The sequence below is a fragment of the Hydractinia symbiolongicarpus genome, chromosome 12 (genome assembly GCF_029227915.1).
Source record: "Hydractinia symbiolongicarpus strain clone_291-10 chromosome 12, HSymV2.1, whole genome shotgun sequence".
In the NCBI taxonomy this organism is placed as follows: domain Eukaryota; kingdom Metazoa; phylum Cnidaria; class Hydrozoa; order Anthoathecata; family Hydractiniidae; genus Hydractinia; species Hydractinia symbiolongicarpus.
The window spans coordinates 23,744,018-23,765,306 of NC_079886.1; the positions used below are offsets into that span (position 1 = coordinate 23,744,018).

General features: G+C 34.0%; 3 protein-coding genes across 5 annotated transcripts; 2 read left to right on the forward strand and 1 right to left on the reverse strand.

Moving 5' to 3' along the window:
* Positions 1–4,070: 4,070 nt before the first annotated feature.
* Positions 4,071–7,686, reverse strand: LOC130622523 (vesicular inhibitory amino acid transporter-like). Its single transcript, XM_057437983.1, has one exon. It carries the CDS (start codon positions 7,521–7,523, stop codon positions 6,051–6,053), a length of 1,473 nt encoding a protein of 490 aa, XP_057293966.1. The 5' UTR covers positions 7,524–7,686; the 3' UTR covers positions 4,071–6,050.
* A 245-nt stretch (positions 7,687–7,931) lies between these two features.
* Positions 7,932–15,674, forward strand: LOC130621518 (esterase OVCA2-like). Of its 3 annotated transcripts, none has more exons than XM_057436820.1 (10): positions 7,932–7,999; positions 8,972–8,994; positions 9,196–9,266; positions 9,336–9,398; positions 12,340–12,461; positions 14,111–14,123; positions 14,204–14,269; positions 14,758–14,898; positions 15,039–15,098; positions 15,273–15,674. In XM_057436820.1, exons 1-10 carry the CDS (start codon positions 7,964–7,966, stop codon positions 15,290–15,292), a joined length of 615 nt encoding a protein of 204 aa, XP_057292803.1. In that variant the 5' UTR covers positions 7,932–7,963; the 3' UTR covers positions 15,293–15,674. The 3 variants fall into 3 exon arrangements, with proteins under 3 accessions (XP_057292803.1, XP_057292802.1, XP_057292804.1); XM_057436819.1 differs by having other exon boundaries at positions 15,293–15,674; XM_057436821.1 differs by lacking the exon at positions 9,336–9,398 and having other exon boundaries at positions 15,293–15,674.
* A 2,026-nt stretch (positions 15,675–17,700) lies between these two features.
* Positions 17,701–21,237, forward strand: LOC130621514 (synaptotagmin 1-like). Its single transcript, XM_057436815.1, has 3 exons — positions 17,701–19,038; positions 19,294–19,515; positions 20,058–21,237. The coding sequence occupies exons 1-3, from the start codon at positions 18,828–18,830 to the stop codon at positions 20,816–20,818; spliced, it is 1,194 nt and encodes a 397-aa protein (XP_057292798.1). The 5' UTR covers positions 17,701–18,827; the 3' UTR covers positions 20,819–21,237.
* The last annotated feature ends 52 nt before the right edge of the window (positions 21,238–21,289 follow it).

A 21,289-nucleotide genomic window follows, 5' to 3' on the forward strand; every position in this document is an offset into this window, starting at 1 on the left:
ATTTTAAAATTGTAGTGTTTAGTAGGAGAGGCCATGGAGGTATAGAGTGACACATTCGAAACTTAATTAGCGAAATTCTCATAATTTATGACGCAAAAAAAAAATGGAAAAAGAAATGAATAAATTTCGTAAGGAATAATTTTCGTAAATTTTACCTATACTCGCCAAAATTAATTCCTGCAAAGTCAATTTGCGAAATTACTAGAAATGACTTATTCGCTAAAATTAACCTTTGCAAAATGTGTTTTTTTTTACCTTGCGAAAATAGGTCTGTGAAAATTAATCAACTTTAGGTATTTTCTTTCAGCCTCGATATTTTACGTGTTTGCTTGCTTATGATGCTTCAAACAAACTACAGTAGACTCCCGGTTATTCGAACCTGCACTTATTCGAATAATTCGGTTATTCGAAGTGAGATGGCGTTCCCCTTGGATCTGCTTACCCAACTCAGGCAAAACACTCTCGGTTATTCGAACTTCAGTTATTTGAATAATTCGGTTATTCGAAGTGATTTTTATTCCCCTTGGGGCCAATTATAGGCTAAGTCACCCTCAGTTATTCGAATTTTTCTTATTGGGAGATCGTCGAGTGAGAACATTGATTTTCTGCGATTAAAACACTTTTTTTCTTCAAAAAATCAGGTTTCAATATTCATGGCTATTTACACTCTTCAAGCAATTTGTTGAACTCCTTGTATTTACTAGATACATTTTCTTTATAACTTTCATATTTTAAAACCTGTTAACAATTTGTTCAAATTTATTCTTTCTTCAAAAAGTAAAAATTCTTTGTGTTTACACGCTCAACTGAACCACAATGCCTCAATTACTTAAGAAAAGTCCATCCCATTAAGGTTAAGTTGAAAATCTGGCGGGAAAACGAATTTTTCAGTTATTCGAACTCCCGGTTATTCGAAGTAAATTCTTATCCCCCTTCAGGCTTCGAATAACCGGGAGTCTACTGTATGTTTAAACACGTTTTTTATGGAACTGGCATGACTTTTAGAACATAGCGTTTTAAAAACTTTTGCTTTCTCTATGACTATCCTCATGTTTGATCTTAATCTTTTGTATATTTACTTACTTCAGGCTGTGATGTCGTTTAGCAGCCACTTCGTTTTTCAAGCCTCTTGTTGCTTGTCAAAAAGCGTTCAATAAGGCTTGAACGAAATCTCAATTCTCGTAACTTTTTCTTCAATCGGCCACCCGCGAGGTTACAATTGTAACTGTTACTATTATGTATGTTTTATGTCTATAGTATGTCTACTCTCTGATTTTAAAATATTGGCAAGGATTAAATTCCAGGACTGTTTATATAAACGAATGTATAAAGAACGCAATTTAGTCGCGTCAAGATTTTGGTTTCTTTTTTGACGAAAATAGACCTTTCCTGGCATTCCTAACTATGCCAAACTCAATTAAAGAGGACGATACTAAAAAAAACCCAGCTTAAAGTTACGGTCAAACCCTTCATATAGTCGAGCTTTCTAGAATAGTCTCGTTTTTTAATATAATTATTTTCTTCAAGTCTAAACAAAATCCAACCAGAATATTATATTGCTCGAAAAACTTAAATATTCTATCAGAATATCCTTATTCGAAGAGCGTAGAACCATGATGCTGTCATAATTATTATAATTTATGAAATTTGGGAAAGGTGGATTGACACAGGAAATAGTATCTCGAATTTGATGGCGACGTTCAATATTTCTAGTAAGTAAACTCAGTAATCCGATGTGTAAAATATATACGGAAAACTTTCTTGTCCGTTCCGTTCCAAACAAAGTAGAATCGAGTGTACGGAAACGACAGGTAGAAAATATTTTAGGCAATCAGATTATTTTATTTCTTGAGAATTGCGCAAGTTGTGTTTACATTGTGTATTGAAATGTGCGTAATATTTTAAAATGGAAAATACTTATAATATTTTCTGTTCTGTTACTGTCCGTTCCGTTCGCGGAAAATTTTTTTATAGTGGAAAATAGACTGAACACCATGGAGGTATACCTACATCTCTAACAAAGTCGCGCGTGTTGTGTGATTTGATAGTAATAATTAGAATATTATCATGTGCGATTCCATGGTTAACTTCAAAATATAACAATGTGAACAAACTCAGTCCCTTATCCAGACACCATAAGTAATTGTTATTTTTTTATGATGCAGCCATAAACTGCATGTGTGATTACTTCAACCAAACGCTCAATAGATTTGAAATATACTTATTTTAGACAAAATGGTTTGCAAAAACAATCACCGTATAGTACTGCTTGCAAAATCATCGATCTTGTTAAAAAATAGATCGACATAATATAAAAGTATGCATAACTGTCAGGAAAGTCATGCTTAAATTTCTTGATAAAATAAATTATATATTTACAAAACATAATAGACGTGCCACTACTCTACCTTTACCCATAAAGACCTAAAAAAAGCCTATTAATAAGATGAGACTTCAAGACTACCAATTAGTAAAAACACAGTATAACATCGTCTATTATTTGCCGCCTTTTCACGACGACGTGTTACGGATGCCTTCATATAAATTACAGCCTTTTGTGTGTAAAAAAAGTGGCTTGTAAAATCGCACAAAAACCACAAAGGAAGTTTTAAGAGCAAAGAAAAAATAGAAGGGCTACTCTACCATAGGTTTAGATTAACAACATAACTCAAACTTCTAAGACAGCCTTTTCACAGAAAACTTAAAAGTTATCACATTAACATATTTTTGAAGTCCTGGTCATTTGTGTCTGTCCATAACGTGGCTATTTAACTTTGTGACAGGCGAAAAAACAATAAAAATAATCAGAAAAAAACATTCAGAAAAAAATCAGAAAAAAAATCCAAAAAAATAAATATGATAAAATGGATAAAGGTATTTCTGCAACATGCATTTAAAGAAGTTCTTGAACTGCCTCCGTCGCGGCCACGACTTTTAGTTTTTCTTTTGGTTAAGCTTTCTTTAAAAGATTTTGAAGATAAAATTGTTATGCAAAGTCTTGTAATTTCATCAAACATGTTGTGAAGCAAGGTGGTAACTCTTCGTTTGCAGTTTGCATTAGGTACACTGCTTATCTAGCTCAGAAACTTTTTTATTTCGATCTTCAATCGCATTCTGTTGATATGCGACGATTATTTGAAGTTCTCTAATTTTGCATTAAAGATTGAAACACAGCGATCCAATCCATCTTTCTTTTCGCCTTTTTTCTCTCGCGTTCTTCAACGGCGTCTGCAGCCATCTTTACTAAAGGTTTCATCGCTTCTTGTATCATCTCTGGTATCGAATTTGCTTTCCCCTGTAATTGATCAAATGTTGTATCACATCCTTTCCTCCAGATGTTGTCTCTTCGCTCTACTGTCCACGTTTCTTCTATCTTTCGAGAGCTTTAGATAAAGACTCTCTCTCTCCTGTCCACGTTCCTTCTATCTTTCGAGAGATTTAGATAAGGACGTCAACTTCTCCTCGTAAACTTCATTTATTTTCTTGAAGGCAAGAGTAAATGTATATAGTGGACTATTGCAGAACTATGACATTTGAAGTTTATAAGAGGAGTAAGCAAAGCAACTGCTTAAATAAAAAAAACACCAATCCATGGCAGCCAACCAAACATGATGGTGGTTTATACATATAACGTTGGTTTATTGAGTTAACTGGAATTTAACTGGATCACGGTTGTGCAAATGAAGAATTAAATTCTATTTATTTTTTATTTTTCTGAAAATAAATAAATAGTAAATTAATAGTAAATAAATTATATTAGATATATTTATATGCTTCTGTATCTCGACAAATCTTAAAAGTCATTTCAGTTCATCTGAAAGAGCTCTGGGTACAAGAATGGTTAGATGTTTTAAGAATATATTTTTTACTTCTCGTGCATTGTTGACAGCATCCAAATGTTAAATGATAAAATTTGGGATCGTTTTACTTTCAGTACAATTTTTATATTCTATTTCTTTCAGATGTTCAGCCTAAAATTGTTTTTATTTTGGACCTGCGTTTTGAGCACTTTTAATTATCGTGCAATAAATTGCAAAAATTCTGTAAAGTATAAATTTTGCAGATTTACAACACCTGATTCTTTAAAAAATTTACGTATGCATATCAACTTTTTTTTTATATTTTTCACTAAAAAGAAAAATTCGGCAAAACCGAACCCTTGTTCTTATTTTTTTACCCATTTCCAGCCTTATTGTTTGTATAACTTTTTTCTTATTTAAAAATTAGTGTAGTTTGTAGCTAACTACTAACGTCGATTAAAGTACACCCTCGTCCCCAGGGTCTCATATTAAAAAGGCAAAAAACCCTTGCGACGAGGGTGGATTATAGGATCCGAACCCTTTTACTCCTTTTTAGTAAATTTGTGGAGAACTTGTACTTCTCAAAGACAAACACAACAATACCTGCAGCCTGCCATAAGATTCTTCTTAAAGTCCAACTATATGTGTAGACCAATAAGATTATATACCCATTATATATTCAATCAACTTTATTAACAGATCTTTTCGTCTCTCGCCGACACTGTGCTTATAGGCAGATGCATAAATAGACACAACTGGTCCTGGGATCAAGGTTAATATTTCCTGCAAATCCATTTCGCACTGCTAAGTAAGTGTTTACCACAGTTCTTTCTGACATGTGCAGCAGGCTAGTGTCATATTTCCATCTTTTTTTCAATTCGTAACATTCGTCATGCATCTGACATATTAAGACGATCTCTTATTTTTTTGATATGCTTTTCTTTTAACTCCGAATTTCGTAACGTCAAATATGCAACAAAAACATGTATTTCGATTATAAATTAAAGTTGAGGGTCAAGTTCTTAAAATAAGTACGAATAAGATAGTGAAGAAGAGGCCCAAGAAGAGTGCAAAAATAAACTATTATAGAAGGTTCAACTTTAGACACATCAGAAATAGTTTAGGAGGTAGGAAAGGGCTCGATTTACACAGTCAGGAGGATATATTAGACTTTTAGGCCTTACTCTAAAGATTCTGAAAGAACGATGCTTTTTAATTTTTTAGTAAGAATATATATTACAGATTCATAGTTGGAGAGAGTGTTGATAAATTGACATAGCTGGATTCTCATTCTTAGATCTGGGGGAAGTACCTTTTCATTCAAGTTGTGTGATCATATCTCCTTTCGACTCAACGACTTAAATTTATTTAGACTTCTTTGTTAGAAAATTGAAATATTTCCTGTTTATAGCTGATTATATATCCTAAAATTTGGTGTTTTCCCACACTGTCAGAGAGTAGATTAGCTAAAAATGATAAAAACTACATTAAAGAAAGAGACAATGCTTTCCAACATTTTTCAAAAGGAATACAATCTTTCCCAAAATATAAGGAGCAATGGCGGTGCAATGGGCCTGTCTCAGTCAGGGGACTAATCAAGTAAGTCTTCTTTTTAACAGTTATAGCTGAGTTAAAGCTATTACGGTTAAACAAGCATATGTTGGTGTAGTGTTTGTATAGGTAGGTTGCTTAAAATCCATTACGAGGATGGATATCTATGAATTATCTTCACAAATTCTGCGTGAAATGTATTTTTTGGTCTTCGCGAAAATAATTCTTCGCAAAGATTATTCAACTTCAGGTATATTAATTTTTAAAATTAAGTACTGTATGCATTCTTTGTTTAAAATACTATATATTGTACAAAACATTTATTTACAAGATCTGTAAAATCATTAAAAAAAATCTAAAAGCATATAATATCAACTTTTGTCGTACATGCTCATAAAAAAGACTGTGTTCGACTGTGTTCGATTCTGTGCAATCGTGTATGTTTTGCAATCTGCGCGCATCTTAAACATGATTTAGTTATTGCGGTCTACGAAATCAAATTACACAATTATGTGCAAAGTAAATATGTTTTTATGCCATTTTACGAAAGAAATATTTGAGGCTTTATGAAAATGTTTGTCTATCACTGAAAAACTAAAAATTTGGTCAAACATTACAAACAGCGTGTTTTTAATTTATAATATGGCACCACTGTTATTTGTGTTATTTTGTTTTTTATCTCAGGGAATTATCATGTTTTCACAAATATGTGAGTACAAGAGCTTTCATAGAGAACGCAAGCCCAAGACCACCAGCTATCACGCCAAAAATCATAATAAAGACTTCTAGAAAAAATTCCCATCTTTTTATTGAATTCCACTTGAGCTTCATGTGAAAATAACACGGAAATATAAAGCATAAACAAGTGCCTGTAAAACTGCCTATCACACCCATGAGTAGTCCAAAATGTGGCACGTTGATTGCCAGAAATAAGGCGAACGTGAGCAGTAATGGTCTGGATATTAAAAGCCAAATCCAGTGGTATTTCGTGTCTCGATTTACGTGGGGGAAATATTTTAAAAACGCATCATCAAACGTTACACTCACCACGAACATTCCAAGTGGAACAGCCAGCAACACATTTGATATAACGAGAGCTGTAGCAACCTTGCTAAAATACGGATGATTAAAAAGATTGACGGTCGCGACTTCGTTAGTCGAGTGCCCAAATGTCAATACCATGAAGGCACCTAATGCTCCTTTAATTATCGCTGCCAATAAGAAAGAATAATTCAACATAGAATTGAATTGCTGTGGCTTCTTCATTGATCCTTCAATACTTGGAAATACAGCATGTGCACAATAGGAAAAAACTATTATACCAAAACCAATAGGAAATGTTTGGGGGTTGAAATTTGGTATGTTTGAAATATTCCATACAGGTACTTGAGTAAAGCAAAATGAAATCAACACTAGCAAAGCTGCCATTAAGGAAAATACTGACAACATACTCAACCAGGACACAATGGACATTTTTGTGATAAATAAAGAGGGCAATGCGGCACAACAATTGATAGCTGCCCATTCTTTAAGTCCAAGTCCTGTCATGCTTTGAAACATGTCAGCCCAAGCAGTGCCCAACAATATGATATACATTGTGACCCCACCAAACATTTCAACAGTCTGCACAATACTGACTAAGATATGTCCCTTCCTTCCCATTACTGCTTCTGCAACTTCAGGATAATTTACTCTTAAACGACGCGATATTCCTGTTTTCTTAGATGTTTCGTACATGCAATCAATCAACAACTTTCCCGTATGGCAACAAAGTAAAGCAACAACAAATATTGCGGCAACAGCGGCCCATCCTCCTTGTTGTACTGCGTAAGGAACACCAAGGATTCCTGTACCTTGGATAAGATTGCTAACATTCCAGCCAGCTAAAAAAGCATTTGCTTTTCGATCGTCTGATGGTTTAGCCAGCATAGATACACTTAACGATGCAGTGCTGAAATTTCGGAAGCTGTCTCCACGAAAACCCCTCTTCTTGGATCCAGCAACTTTACCACTTTCCATAAGATCATATTGCGAGTTCATACTGTTGGTAATATTGCCATCTGGAAAAGTGTCACACTCTTCGCCTGGCATATCACCATCATTATCAATCTCAGGAGAATAAGACTCGATTACGGCTGGGATTTCATTCGCAGTGATAGAATTTCTCTCCATAATTTCCACAAATCGTGAAGTATATCAATTATATATGCAACTGCTTCAAGATGCAAAACTCAACAAAGAAAACGAAATAAAAAATAACGGTGCTTGCCGTTGTGCTTTTTTAAATAGATTATTTATTATTTCAAAATTTTGCTGTTTTGTTTTGTCACAACAAGCAAGCAAATATTGCATGTAATCGTTACGTTACGTAGTGTAATCGTGCATGTACAAAGGAAATACACACACGTGCTGTCAATCAAAATTTAAATTCCCGCTGAATATCGGTTGGCTTATTCTATCGGAGATAATTTTTCCTGTCATAAATTCCGGCAAAACAATTACTGCTTTGTGCGATAAAGGAGCAATCTCCATCATAAGGACAATATGTGTATCCCTGCTCTAAAACCAAAACAAATCAAAGTCCATTCATTACGTCAACATTAGACAAGAACATGGCTGCCACAGAACCTGTACCACGAGTGCTAAAGGTCTGTTGCTGTTGTCTAGGTTTCGTACATAGTTTGGAAACGTGCATAAACAATAAACATAAACAATAGATTTTTTTACTAAATCATTGAAATCCTGATTAAGTCTTGAAACCCTGGAGGCACCCCCCAAATAAAAGATTTGTGACGTAGGGCTAGGATCGTGGCAAGCAGCTAGCTATAGTAGTATAGCTAGCTAGGTAGCCAGTGATTTATATTTTATCTCGTTACTGTCACTAATTTTAAGGGAAATGCCACGGCAATTTTTACCAAAAGGGACGATTCTGGATTATTTATTCCAGTTGTGCTAAACAGAAATTCCAAAAAGTTTCGCCATACTAGCTATAGACTCTAATACTGCCATTGTGGAGGTGTGTCTTCGAAGTTAGTAAGGCTAACCGCATAAAACATAAATCACTGAAACATACTTAAAAAACATCTGACTACTAAAATAACACAAAGGACAAAAAAACAAAACTGTGATAAAAGTTTTTAAAAAAAATAAAACTTTTTAAAAAAATGCAAACAATGTGTGATTAAATTTTTAAAACTTATGTTAAGGAAAGAAGTTATTTGCATAAAAAAGATTGCAAAATTAAATTATGAGTAGGTTCTTGGAAATGTGCAAAATGTATGAAATATGCACATTGTGAATGCACATATTTTTATTTAAATTTTAGAACCAAAGATTGCAAAACGATAATCTTGAATAGCTTTGTTTAAAATTAATTTTTATAATTTAAAATTCACATGAAAATTGCAAATAAACTGGAATGAAGGAGAATATCCAGAAACAATACTCACAAAAATAAAAAATAAAATCCACATTCATATTTACATGATACAAACATTTAATCTTAATGTGTTATCAACAGTTGTTCTCCCTTAATTGCTACACTTTAAATTCATCTTTAATAAGTTTTAAGCTTTCTCGAAAAAGTAGCGTTTGTTTATGTTTATCACTTTTTTCTTTAGGTACTTGTGATTCATGGATATCGGTAAGGAATTTGCAGTTTAATTCCCAGATTATATGCATCTATATAATAATAGTCCAAGTAAATTTCATTACTTCATGTTAATAGGCAGACAAGGATCTACAAAATAGACCAGTGATACCCTTTGGAGTGTTATGTAGGCTAACAACTAGTGTGATAAAAAAATTTCTTTAGTGTTGTAATTTTTGTTTGCTTTGTTTACAGGCAAAGTGCTAAATCGTCCAGAGAAAAAACTGGATCGTTTCGCAAAGGATTAAAAAAGTATTTAGATCTAGGTAATCTACTGTACATGTTTTTTTTAAAAAATATAGTGCATTTGGTATAACACCAATCTTCATTTTTAGTATACTTTACTGCTCCTAACAAATTACCTGCAGTATCAGTGACAGATGAAAACAGTAGGGAGGGTAAAAGCAGATTTTTTTTATTTATAACTTATTTGAGGTAGTGAAGTCAAGGAATGTTTATATTCAACCATTTGATGGTCTTTTTATCAACACATAGAGAAGGAAAATAATGTGTATTTTCCTCTAATATAAGGATTTGGTACATTTCCTTTTTATAAAGTGATGATCTTCAGTTTTTTAAAAACTTCAGAGTCAGTGTCTATAAGAAGTGGACAAAGAAATTTAAACCTTGATAAATATCTGGTGATTAATCAATAAGTCAAACTTTTCATTTAAATTTATGTTTCATGTCCCTGAGATTGATTAATATACAAATAAAAAAAATATGCAATATCCGAAGCTTTCTCTAAGTTCCAAAGTTTTATCTGATTTTCTTAATTTTATTAGGTTAGGATTTATGTCTATAGATTCAATAAAATTCACAAATGTTTTTAAGAAGGAAACTTTATATATATGAGTTAGTTGATTTTGTTACCAATCATGGAAAGAATCAACTTTGACTACTCGTTGAAAAATATACCTACACCAAACAAGAATAATTATATCTTGAAATTGATTGATAAAACCGAAGCAGTAATCAAGAGAATGCGCTGGAAGCTATTTTGGTACCATAACGAGAACAACTATGACCAAAACGAACATACAAAAGAAAACTTCGGATTTAAAAGCAGAAACACGCCACCACCGCATCAAGAGCTCGATAAATTCGAAAACGACTTACTTGATATGGTTGCCTCGATAAAATTCCGCAACCAAAGTGACGATTTCCAGTCCAAACTGAAAGATGACATCAAGAAAATCAAATCTTCGAATAATATGCTTGTATTTGCAGACAAAACCACAAACATATACACCTTAACACCAGAAGAACATTCGAAGCTACTCAAAGACAACGTCACAAAGACCTACAAAAAAGCGCCAAAGAACCTCGAAAGAGCGACCAACCTAGAAGCGCAACACATCGCCAGTTCGTACAACATTGACAAGAGAGCCGAATCCCTCGCAAGCAGCCCTGCTTTTATCACCCTCAAAGACCATAAGGAAAACTTCCAAACCAAGCTCCCATGTAGATTAATCAATCCATGCAAGAGCAACTTGGGGAAAGTAAGCAAATCTATCTTAGATCGAATCAACTCAGACATCAGAAATTCAATTCAAGTGAACCAATGGAAAAATACAGACGAAGCGATTTCGTGGTTTGATTCTATCGAAAACAAAGATGCATGTTCGTTCATACAACTCGATATAAAGGAATTCTACCCCACTATAACTAAAGAGATTTTGAACGAAGCACTTGAGTTTGCAAAAATCTACACAACGATCTCAGATAAGGAATTGAGAACAATCAACCACTGCAGAAAATCACTCCTATTTTTCAACAAGGAAGCTTGGACCAAGAAATTGACCAGTGACTGTTTTGACGTGACTATGGGTAGTTATGATGGCGCAGAAATATGTGAACTTGTGGGACTCTTCATATTGAATAAGCTTTCATCTCTAATTAACAAATCAGACGCAGGCTTGTATAGGGATGATGGTTTAATGGTTCTACGCAATATGAAAGGGCGCAGTGTTGATAAGATGAGAAAAGACATTATAAAACTGTTCAAATCGATAGGATTCCAGATAGAAATAGTCACAGGGCTCTATTCTGTAGACTTTCTTGACGTAACCTTCAACTTGAAACACGGCACATACCAACCTTACAAAAAACCAAACGACACCATGCAGTACATACACACTTCTTCAAATCATCCACAACAGATACTAAAGCAGTTGCCAATTGCAATAGCTGATCGTTTATCTAAAAACTCTTCAAATGAAGCAATTTTCGAGAAAGCGAAAGTCGACTACGAAGATTCATTGAAAAAAAGCGGATATAAGAACATCAATCTGACGTTTACAAAAAAGAAAACCCGAAGAAGGAAGAAGAAACGTACGAGAAATGTAATATGGTTTAACCCCCCGTACAATAAAAACGTATCAACAAATGTAGCGAGGAAGTTCTTATCTCTTATCAACAAACACTTCCATTCCGGATACCTGAAGAAGCTGTTCAACAAAAACAACATAAAGGTCAGCTACAGCTGCATGGAAAACATGGCCACCATCATCAAATCGCATAATTCGAAAGTCTCGAAACCCGACACACCAGTTACAGCAAGCTGCAATTGCAGAAAAAAACCCGAATGTCCATTGGAAGGAAACTGCCAAGTGACGTCTGTCATATACAAATGCGAAGTTACAGCACCCGCTCACCAAAAGAAAGTCTACATTGGTCTGACTGAGAAATCGTTTAAGACAAGATTCAATGGCCACAAACAGTCTTTTAGCAACAAAAAGTACAAGAACAGCACGTCACTTTCATCATACGTTTGGGACTTGAAAGAGAAAAGCAATGTCACCCCGACGCTCAAATGGTCGACCATCAAGCAAGTACAAAGCTACACTAACAATTCACGAAATTGCCCTCTTTGTCTTCAAGAAAAATTTGAAATCCTCTTTTACAAAGACAAAAGTGAGCTTTTAAACAAACGCAGTGAACTCATTGCTAAATGTCGTCACACAAATAAGTTTCTTTTGGCTAATTATAAATCTAAAGACTGATAATTACTTATTATCTATTCACATGTTTATAACACCACGCATTTAATGATGTCTCTTAGGAATTTATCTTGTCAAATAGATAGATACGAATTTTCTTGTTTACTTTTTTCACTTGTATAATTTGGCTGATGAGTGTATAACACGAAACTCGGAGTACCGAACCAATGTCAAGTTAATTTTTACTTCCTTTACTATATATGAGTTATAAGGTAGATTCACTGTCACAGATATTGAATTTCAGCATTTGTTAAAAATATATATGCAAAGAATTACAGAATTCTGTAATTGAATGCTCTTTAAACTTTATGATGTATTATTTTGGGAACTGATTTAGAATATGGATGGTGGTTTTCAAAGCGACAGAATTCATTATCCTTTAATGCTCACGAACAAAGTGAGATTGATCCTGGGCACGAAGCTTCTGTTGAGTTAATAAAAAAGACTTTCATTGAACAGGTATATAAATAAATATCTTGGAAATGCATTCCCTGTTGTGTCTCTGGGTGTCATTTCATATTGATGTTAAAAATAATAATATAAACTAAAATGAAATGAAATGTGTCCACTTCATTAAAATAGCTAAAAAATTAAACAACTGGGGGAAATGGTCCAAATTTGGTCTGATCAAAACCAGCTACGTGAATTCTTTATGGGGTCATGAAGTCACTTAATTTTAGCCTTGAAGGGAGTCAAATTTTGTTATTTTCTTAGGTGACAATCTGGGCTAAATTGAAAATATTTATTTTGAATCTGTTTTGAGATTTAGGTATTTTGCAAGTTAAAGGGGGAAATAAAATTAAAGAATTAGAAAAATATGATCATGATCATTTTAACATGATCAAACTTATAAAAATAAGGACAAGGTCAGGAATGGTGGATTTGATTGGACACACCTTAAAACAGTATCATTATTTGTTTTCAGCAGACATGCTCTTTTTTGTGGTTATCTTTTTTATTATTGTAGATACATTTTCATAAAGCTAGAATACTTTTAATACTAAACACACACCTAAAATCTTACATAGAAATCTCTTAAATAACCTGAAAATAGAGCTCCATTAAAAATCTTTCAAATAACCCAAAGTTTTGACCAAAAATATTGATTCCTCCCAATGTCTGTTTCCTTTACATCTTTTCCAATAGTTGCTTTTTTATAAGCACTATTATTATTTACCCAGGATAGCCTCTCCCCCTTTGTAAATACCCATTTAATGTTCATTTTGTTAAAATCTGTCTAAATCTCCTAAAATATGCAACAATTGTCTCAGAAGCAGTAGTAGATCAAGCCACTCAATGTTTCACGTTTAACCAATTTCCAAATAGTTGCTTTACAACTCACAAAACATGATTTTTTCTCAATAAACGATAATTGTTTTCCTCAGCACGACATCATTTTACACTATATATATTTTTTCCTATGTTGACATTTTTGTATTAATTCTTTCCTTTCCATTAACAGTATGTTTTTTTCGTAACGAGATTTAGCCACTTTTCTACTTATACGGTGTCGCCTGCAACTTTATCCTCCATTCTATTTGGTACTGGATGTTCCAATCTTTTAAGTTCTTTGATGCTTTATTAATTCTGTCTCGTGTTAAATTTGCTTTAAATGAAAAGATTTCGTCTCTTTTTTGTATCTGTTTTTTAAAAGGATTTTTACATGCACCGAAATACGTACTTGCTCTCTTGATGGTGGTTACCTCAGCTTCGTAAATTATGCATTTCGATAGGCATTTTCAACGAAAGTTAGCACTATGTCGGCAATTACACCCTGGTTTTGATCAGTTGCCATGATGCTGTTGTTGAATTGTTTTCTTCATTGATTGTTCTTAATGTTTGGCGTGCACCAGTAGCCTATTTTCACAGGGTGTAAATTATGATAACGGTGCTGAAAATTGTATATTTGGGTTTTTCTCTTCAATTTTGACCTTAAACCCCCTAAGCTCTTATAAAATCTTATGAAATTGTAGAAAGAATATTTTTACACGGGAAAATAATTTCTACTTTTGTATTTGTGGACAACGATTCAAGCCTTAAATTTAAAAAAATAGTTTAATGGCCGTTGCTAATCTACTTTCTCACATTCATCTTTTTTTCTTTCCTAGGGTCCATTTGATGGTATGTAGAGGTACTTATGACTTTTTATACTAAAACATATATTTTGTTAGGTTGATATACATTGGTTGTAAATCTTTTAGGTCTTTTGGGATTCAGCCAAGGTGCAACAATGGCAGCACATATTTGCGCATTACGTGAACAAGAAGGTTGGTTTTGAAATCCCAAGTATTCAAATTAAATCAAATTTTTGACCCAGAAGCGTTGCATCTTTGTGATCTTCATGACACTCATCACTCTTGTGTCTCCACTTAAATCTAAGGAATTTTCGCAATATTTGTTGTTTTTTTTAGCAACGTTTTTTGGCAACAATTGTCAGGATGGAAATTCGCACAGCTTTACAAATAAATTGAATGATTATTTTTTCGAATTTCTCTCAACATGAATTCCAATTTTTGTAAAAAATATTGTAATACCTTTTTTTAACAGTCACCAATTCCAGGTCAAGCTTAAGGTTGCTTGGAGTTTAGCCTTATTCGATTTGTCAACTGTCATAAAGTTTTTAAGTTTTAAAGTTTTTGGAAATTAATTTTTCTAATTAAAGTTATTCAGGCTAAGCTCAAAAACATGAAAATTTAGAATTTAGCTAGCATCTCAAGTGAGTCTAATTTCACTTTATTCATACGAATAATTATAGAGACACCGTTCCAGTTTAAATTTGCGATATTATGCGCGGGATTTAAATCGCGTTCTACGGCGCATCAAAAATATTACAACCGTCCGATCACGTGTCCTGTGCTACATGTGTATGGTGATACAGACCAAGTGATACCTAAAGGTAAATATAAATGTTTAACTAAATTTTTAGTTTGATACTATCAGTATGTGTAAATGTAAACCGAATACCTGGCTTTAAAAGGTTTGGAAACGAAGTTAGTTTTACATCGATCTAAGTTGCGTCTGTTCAACTTTCTTTAGAAATGAGCTTGGAATTGGAAGAACTTTTTACGGATTCTACTGTTTTGAATCATCCCGGAGGTGTGTATATTTTATTTTCATTTGAGATTATGCTACAAAAAACTATTACACACCACGCAACTTGGGCCAGGGACGTACCTCAAAACCCAGATGTTGACTAGTTAATTAGAAAAATAAAGTTAATGCGACAAGAGAGCATTTTAACACCTAAATTCACACTTAAATTATTTTTAGCCAGGACTTTTGTTTTTTAGGCCACTACCTTCCTGCTACTGCAACTGAAAGAAAAGTGTACCAGCAATTCCTTGATCGATTTAGAACCTAATATTACTATTGCATTATTTCGCCTGTGTTTAACAGAGAAAAAGTTTGCTACACAATCTTTGACATCAGAACAGAAGACCAGGGACCAGCAAATTAAAGGAGTATGAAACGAAAGCTTAGCAATACAACAAACATTTGTATATGATTCATGCAGTGATGTTACTAGAAAGTTAAAAAAGTCAGATGGACAGAAGTCTCGGAATGGTTTTGTAGGAAACTAGACGCTAGTTCCCAAATGTTGCCCCATGAGTAGTTTATATGCACGCGGGATATATTTTTGTCAGCGTAAAACAGGAAATAGCATACCTATAATGTATCTTTTTTCTTTTGTCTACCTTATCGAAAAAGTTCGTCAAACAGACAAGTCATAGTACAAACTCTGCTCTCTTTTTGCCAACGTGAACTATATATAGAATTAGGAAGAAAGCTTTTACCCAAGATTAATGAGTAAATATGCTAATTCATTAGAAAAAAACTAATCAAATTCACAAAAAGTGAGAATTTAGCATTCTGTCAAAAGTCTGTCAAAAAAGTTGGTCGGTCGACCGGTTATCGAAAAGCATTTCTTTTCGACTTTTTTTTGTTAGTCTTAATTTAACATCCATTTTGTCCGCTGTTGGACAAACACGTACTGCCGCGCCCTTTTATTGAATTTTCAAAAATTAACGCCTCTGGTCAGCATAAATTAGACCTTGTCGACGAATAAAAATCAGGATAAAAAGAAAAGTAGAGAAAACTTTCTTCTGTTTTTTTTTCAATTATTGAAAACGTTTACTCGTCCAATGTTTCTACAACGTTTCGAACAATAAAAGACAATTCGTTACTGTCATCAAGCTTGTCACTATAGTTCGTCAATACTTCTTTACTTCGTTCAACTAATTTAAGTGTTGTAATAGGAATTTCATTTTCCAGATGCTTCAAAAATCTCTTCCGATTTTCTTTCGTGTGAGATATATTTTTTACCAATTTCTTAAACGCACACAATTCTTCCATACTCATGTCTATGGCAAGTAACTCGATAATTTTGCCAAGGAAAATGTTTTCTGATAGTTCTTGCGGAGTATCGTCTCGTGTAAACGCAGCATCAATGCAACTTACAACATCAATCAGTTTACCCACGATCACGTTACTCTGCTCCACCAATCTAATTGCGTATCTACAAGAACCTCGGCTGATTTTATCTATGATTGGCTGTAATAAACGCTCTACGTCATCAAGTACCAACTGCGAATCGAAAATGAGTGTTTTGTTAAAAATTGTAGTTTGGATATTTGTTATTTTTATTTCTTCTTTCTTCTTTTTGTTTTCTTCTATAAGTGTATCTGTATATTGTTTAAAAAAGTTACACGCTTGCGAGATCTTTTCGTTTTTTTGAGCACTCGATAAAAAATTTTGTACTTCTTTTTTTTGCAGAGTTTTATTAATTTTCTCCTTTATTGTAAGTGTCTCACTTTCCCAAATTGTCTCTGATTTAGATTTTCCCGCCTTTTGGACTGCGTCGGAGTTTGAGCTATTACTATTACTTTTCAAATTCAAGTCATGTAAAGTTTTGTGAGTAAACTTTCTAACGATACTTCCAAGATCAACTACCTTCTCCTCCTCTAATACCTCTGTAAATCTCAGTTTTGGGAGTTGCTGTAACGTATCAATCGTATGTCCACATGCCTGGTTTAACTTACCCTCATACTCCCATATATTTTTACACGCTTTCTTCAAGTCCACGTTAATTTGAAACGACAGTTCCTCTTTGTAAAACTGCCCAATCTTTTTCAGCTTGATTTTTGTAGTCAGGTAATGCCGAAACTTTCGTATTCGTGTAGAGCGCTCTCGATAAATGAGATCGCATTTGTAATTCTTTTCGTCAACGTAATTTGTTCCAGCGTCTTTATCAAACATGTGGTTTCTCAATAGACAATTTAAAGATTCGATGATCTTTTGTTCGTGACAAAATAATGTTATGTTTTTTTTCGCTTGATGCGAATACTTTCCTTTCGTTTTGTCGTTCTCGGTAAAGTGTTTTTCTCGAGCGTATAACGCGTAACTTTCGTTCACGTACTCATTGATGGTACATAAGAGATTAGCCTTCATTGTATCGTCTTGAAATGTGTTCAACTGCTCACATGTTTCGGTATGTACGTTTTGTATAATGTTCAAGATGGCTACTCGAGCTGTCTGAGAAGGATACTTGTCAACCAAGCCAGAAATTTCATGTTCAAACGATGCTTTGAAGTATTTTAAAAAATCTTTGTGACGTAACTCTTCTATTGCTTCCGTTGTTAATGCTGTGTTTAGTTGATCTCGTAAAACATTTTTCGATTCTCGCGAGTAAAACTCGACAATATTTTTAAACTCGTTCACAACATCTTCCATATCTTGCGATATCTTTAACGTGCCATTTAAGATTGTTTTAATGTCTGAGAGGTTTGTGCTAACTTCGTTTACCGATCGTTTGAAATCGCGAATTGCGCGAAAGAACTTTAGAAAAGAAAAGCACATGCTTGTGTAGCAGTCGCCGAAGCAAAGAGTTCTTAAAAAACAAGAACATGTATTTCAAATTTTAATGCAATTTCCAACTTCGTACTTACCCTTTTCAACCTCTACCAACAATTATGTTACATTTTTGAAACTGTTAGAAAAGAGTAATAGGCACGAAGTTGTATTTTCGAATGTAAAGCAAAATTCGAACGACAGCTGTTGCAACAACATCGTTCTCTAATGCCGAAAGTGATTTACAACTGTGAGTATAGATACAACTTTAAGTGAAGATGTTTTGAAAAAACCTTAGATAGTGGTAAGTTTAGTTGTATTTTTCCTATATTTGTTCTTGTTTATCTAAATGTAAACAAATAAACAAACAAACAGCAAGCAAGTAAAACAAAAAAGGGGAAACTGCTTTTGTCTCGAATTAACCTTATCGGAAACACAACTCGCTTGCTGCACGATATTTCAAATTTTGTTTTGTTTTTTGTTTATGCTTGCTTGCCCAAATGTTTATTGTAATGTTTATGACAACTTACATTATTGTCAACAGGTTGTATAGAAGGTGGGTAAAATTGTTTTTATCTCCACGTCACGGACGACGATCGTAATAATTGTAACCTCGTTCCCAATTTCTTTTGTTACGACGTGGTAAAAGTACTTTTTTATAACAACGAACTTTATAGGAACATATGGCTTCTGAGGTCCACAACTTTAGAACATGTTAAGAACATTTTAGGGTTTTGTCAATACTAAGTGCTTAAATGCTCCTTTAAACTTCAAAAATGATAAAATATGAGAAAAATTAAGAACAATTTAAGAACATTTTGAGGCTTTAAATTGAAAAAGTTAAGAACATTTAAAAGCTTCATTTAAGTTGAGTGTTCTTATAAAAAAAGTTTAGTTTGTCAAAAAGGCAAAGGAAGTCTTATTAGCGATGTTGTGAATAATATCTATTTCTTTATTCTATCTTTTCTTTTTCTAGTTATGGCACCAGCAGCGTTTTTGGAGCCAGTTTGGCAGCACCTCGAAAAACTCCCTCTCCCGCCCTATCTTTCTTTGCTTATCATCATTCTTCTGTTGGCGTTAGCAATTGCTTTACCCATCGTTATTATATTATTTTTTGGTAAACAATGTGGAAAATGTTGCCGCAAGATGTTTGGCTGTTGTATCAAGTTATGCAGAGGAGCTCTAGCTGGTTTGTGATTTTCTTTAAATCGTTTATTTATATGCCAAACACCAGCCTCAAGACCTGTTGTCTTTTCTTTGCATATCGGTCGGCGAGACGAACATCGCATAATTAGGTGAAAAGTCCCGACCAATCACGAGTCGAAATAAAACCGGCTTCCTCCAGGGCCTTTTTCGTCAGATCTGTCAATCATAACATTCGTCTTAGCAACCTGGGAACGAGGTTTGTATGAGTGATTTAAAATAATTATCTTCTTTGCAATAGCTGATGACGTCGACTACAGTCACATCCAGTTAACAAATAGGACATTTTATGAAAAGATCCATCCTTCTGCTGATGAGTTAGAGTTTAGCGCCGATCAAGTTGATGACGATAAGTTTGGAATACAGCTTGGTCGTGTAAGATTTGGGTTGGAATATGATGTTGACGCAGAATCGTTAAGTGTTACAATCTATGAAGCAAGAGATCTCCCCTCTGCTGATGAAGGTAATGTGCCATTGTTATGCACATGGGGCTTCTTTTCATTTTTAATATCACGTGACATACAGCCCCTTTTCACGCTTTTTTATAAGCAAAATCTTATCAGCAACGTGATGCTCGTATATTTACCTTAAAATATCAACTTATAAGCAACCTTGAAGTGAGCAGATATAAAACAGTTTCCTTGTTCTAAAAGTTAGATCCATACAACAGCAAACGCAATTAAAACGGAAGCTTGATTTTGATTGACACATCAGTCTAACTTGTTTAAACACGTGAATTTGGATTTGCCATAAGTATATAGTGAACAAGCTGCAAATAAGCAAAAGTTGAGCCTGTAAAGTCAACATCGACACTCAGTCAAAGTGTTAAATAAGACCTCATGCGATTGTTAAAATTGACTGTAAGAAACGTGTAAGATTGTTAGACCTTAACCTACGCACCATTCAATAACAACCAAACAAAAACTGGAAACGGGGTTAATTTTAAGATGAAACATCTCTGTTGATAACGAAGAGCGTTTCCTGTATTTTTGTTTTTTATTCCAGGTGGTGCGTCTGATCCATACATTCGAGTGATGCTTTTGCCCGATACGAAACGACGTTACGAAACTATCGTGTTGGATGCAACTTTAAATCCTGTTTATGAACAAACGTTCACCTTTAAAAATCTACCCAATTCAGAACTGTTGAATCGAACGCTGTGCATACGTGCTTTGGATTATGATACATTCCCGGGACACGATATCCTTGGGGAAACTCTTATACCGATCATTGATATAAATATTGCAAAGCCGATAGAAATGTGGCGGATTTTAGTTCCAGGTTATGATGTGGACAACCCGGGGGAATTCCGACAATCTGTTTCGGAATATGGCGATATATGTCTAGCAATGCAGTACATGCCTGCCACTGGAAAATTGTCAGTTTTTTTAATCGAATGTAAGAACTTGAAAAGTGTTGATGAAGGGGGAGTATCTGATCCTTTTGTCAAAGTAACAATGTTTCAACGCAAAAAGAAAGTAAAAACACAAAAGACGCGATACATTAAACAGACTTTAAACCCTTATTACAACGAGGAATTCACCTTTAAACTCGATGCAGCATTAGTGCCGGTAACCGACATCCGGTTTCTAGTTCTTGATTATGACTTGTTTGGTGGTGCCGACGTCATAGGACAAATAACCGTGGGTGCTCACTCTTACGGACCTCAGTTAAGACACTGGAGGGACATGTTATTGTCACCTCACAGACCTGTAGCTTGCTGGCATATGTTGAGGTCCAAGCCGAAACCTGGAGAAGAGGATTGAAAGTTTGTGGAAGTTTTATTAAGACACGCCGGCAAAAGCTGCAATGGCTTTTCATTCGGATTGTTCGCCAACCAATTTATATCCTTTATGGTGGTAATTAGGTTTTGTACTCATTTCTGCTTAGGAAAAGATAATTTGCGAAAGAAATCTTTTGCTACACTTTTTTTGCGGAACTTATTTTTCAAAATATCTGATTTCTTGTATGAAAAATCGTTTATCCGCAAGAATTTCTTTTGCAAATTTTCCATTTCTTGTATTCGCAACAACTGTTTTTTATGAAGATAACGCATTAGGCTCAGATAGGGGACTGATGACAGAAAATGTCAAAATTTGCTATTACTTGAATATGACATCATAATTTACGCAGCATAATTAAATCTGAAATTCTTTAAATGTAAATATGATATGAAAAACGAAAAGAGCTTTTAAAAAAGACTTGTTAACCAATATGTACAATTTTTAAATGCTTTT

What these genes read in the sequence shown, in the direction of transcription:
- LOC130622523 (XM_057437983.1), bottom strand. Translation starts at nt 7,523, where the DNA reads ATGGAGAGAAATTCTATCACTGCGAATGAAATCCCAGCCGTAATCGAG.
- LOC130621514 (XM_057436815.1), top strand. Translation starts at nt 18,828, where the DNA reads ATGGCACCAGCAGCGTTTTTGGAGCCAGTTTGGCAGCACCTCGAAAAA. An exon ending in ATGCAGAGGAGCTCTAGCTG is followed by an intron (nt 19,039 to 19,293) that starts GTTTGTGATTTT and finishes TCTTTGCAATAG; the next exon opens with CTGATGACGTCGACTACAGT. An exon ending in TCTCCCCTCTGCTGATGAAG is followed by an intron (nt 19,516 to 20,057) that starts GTAATGTGCCAT and finishes TTTTTATTCCAG; the next exon opens with GTGGTGCGTCTGATCCATAC.
- LOC130621518 (XM_057436819.1), top strand. Translation starts at nt 7,964, where the DNA reads ATGGCTGCCACAGAACCTGTACCACGAGTGCTAAAG. An exon ending in AGATGAAAACAGTAGGGAGG is followed by an intron (nt 9,399 to 12,339) that starts GTAAAAGCAGAT and finishes GAACTGATTTAG; the next exon opens with AATATGGATGGTGGTTTTCA. An exon ending in TGTTTTGAATCATCCCGGAG is followed by an intron (nt 15,099 to 15,292) that starts GTGTGTATATTT and finishes TTTGTTTTTTAG; the next exon opens with GCCACTACCTTCCTGCTACT.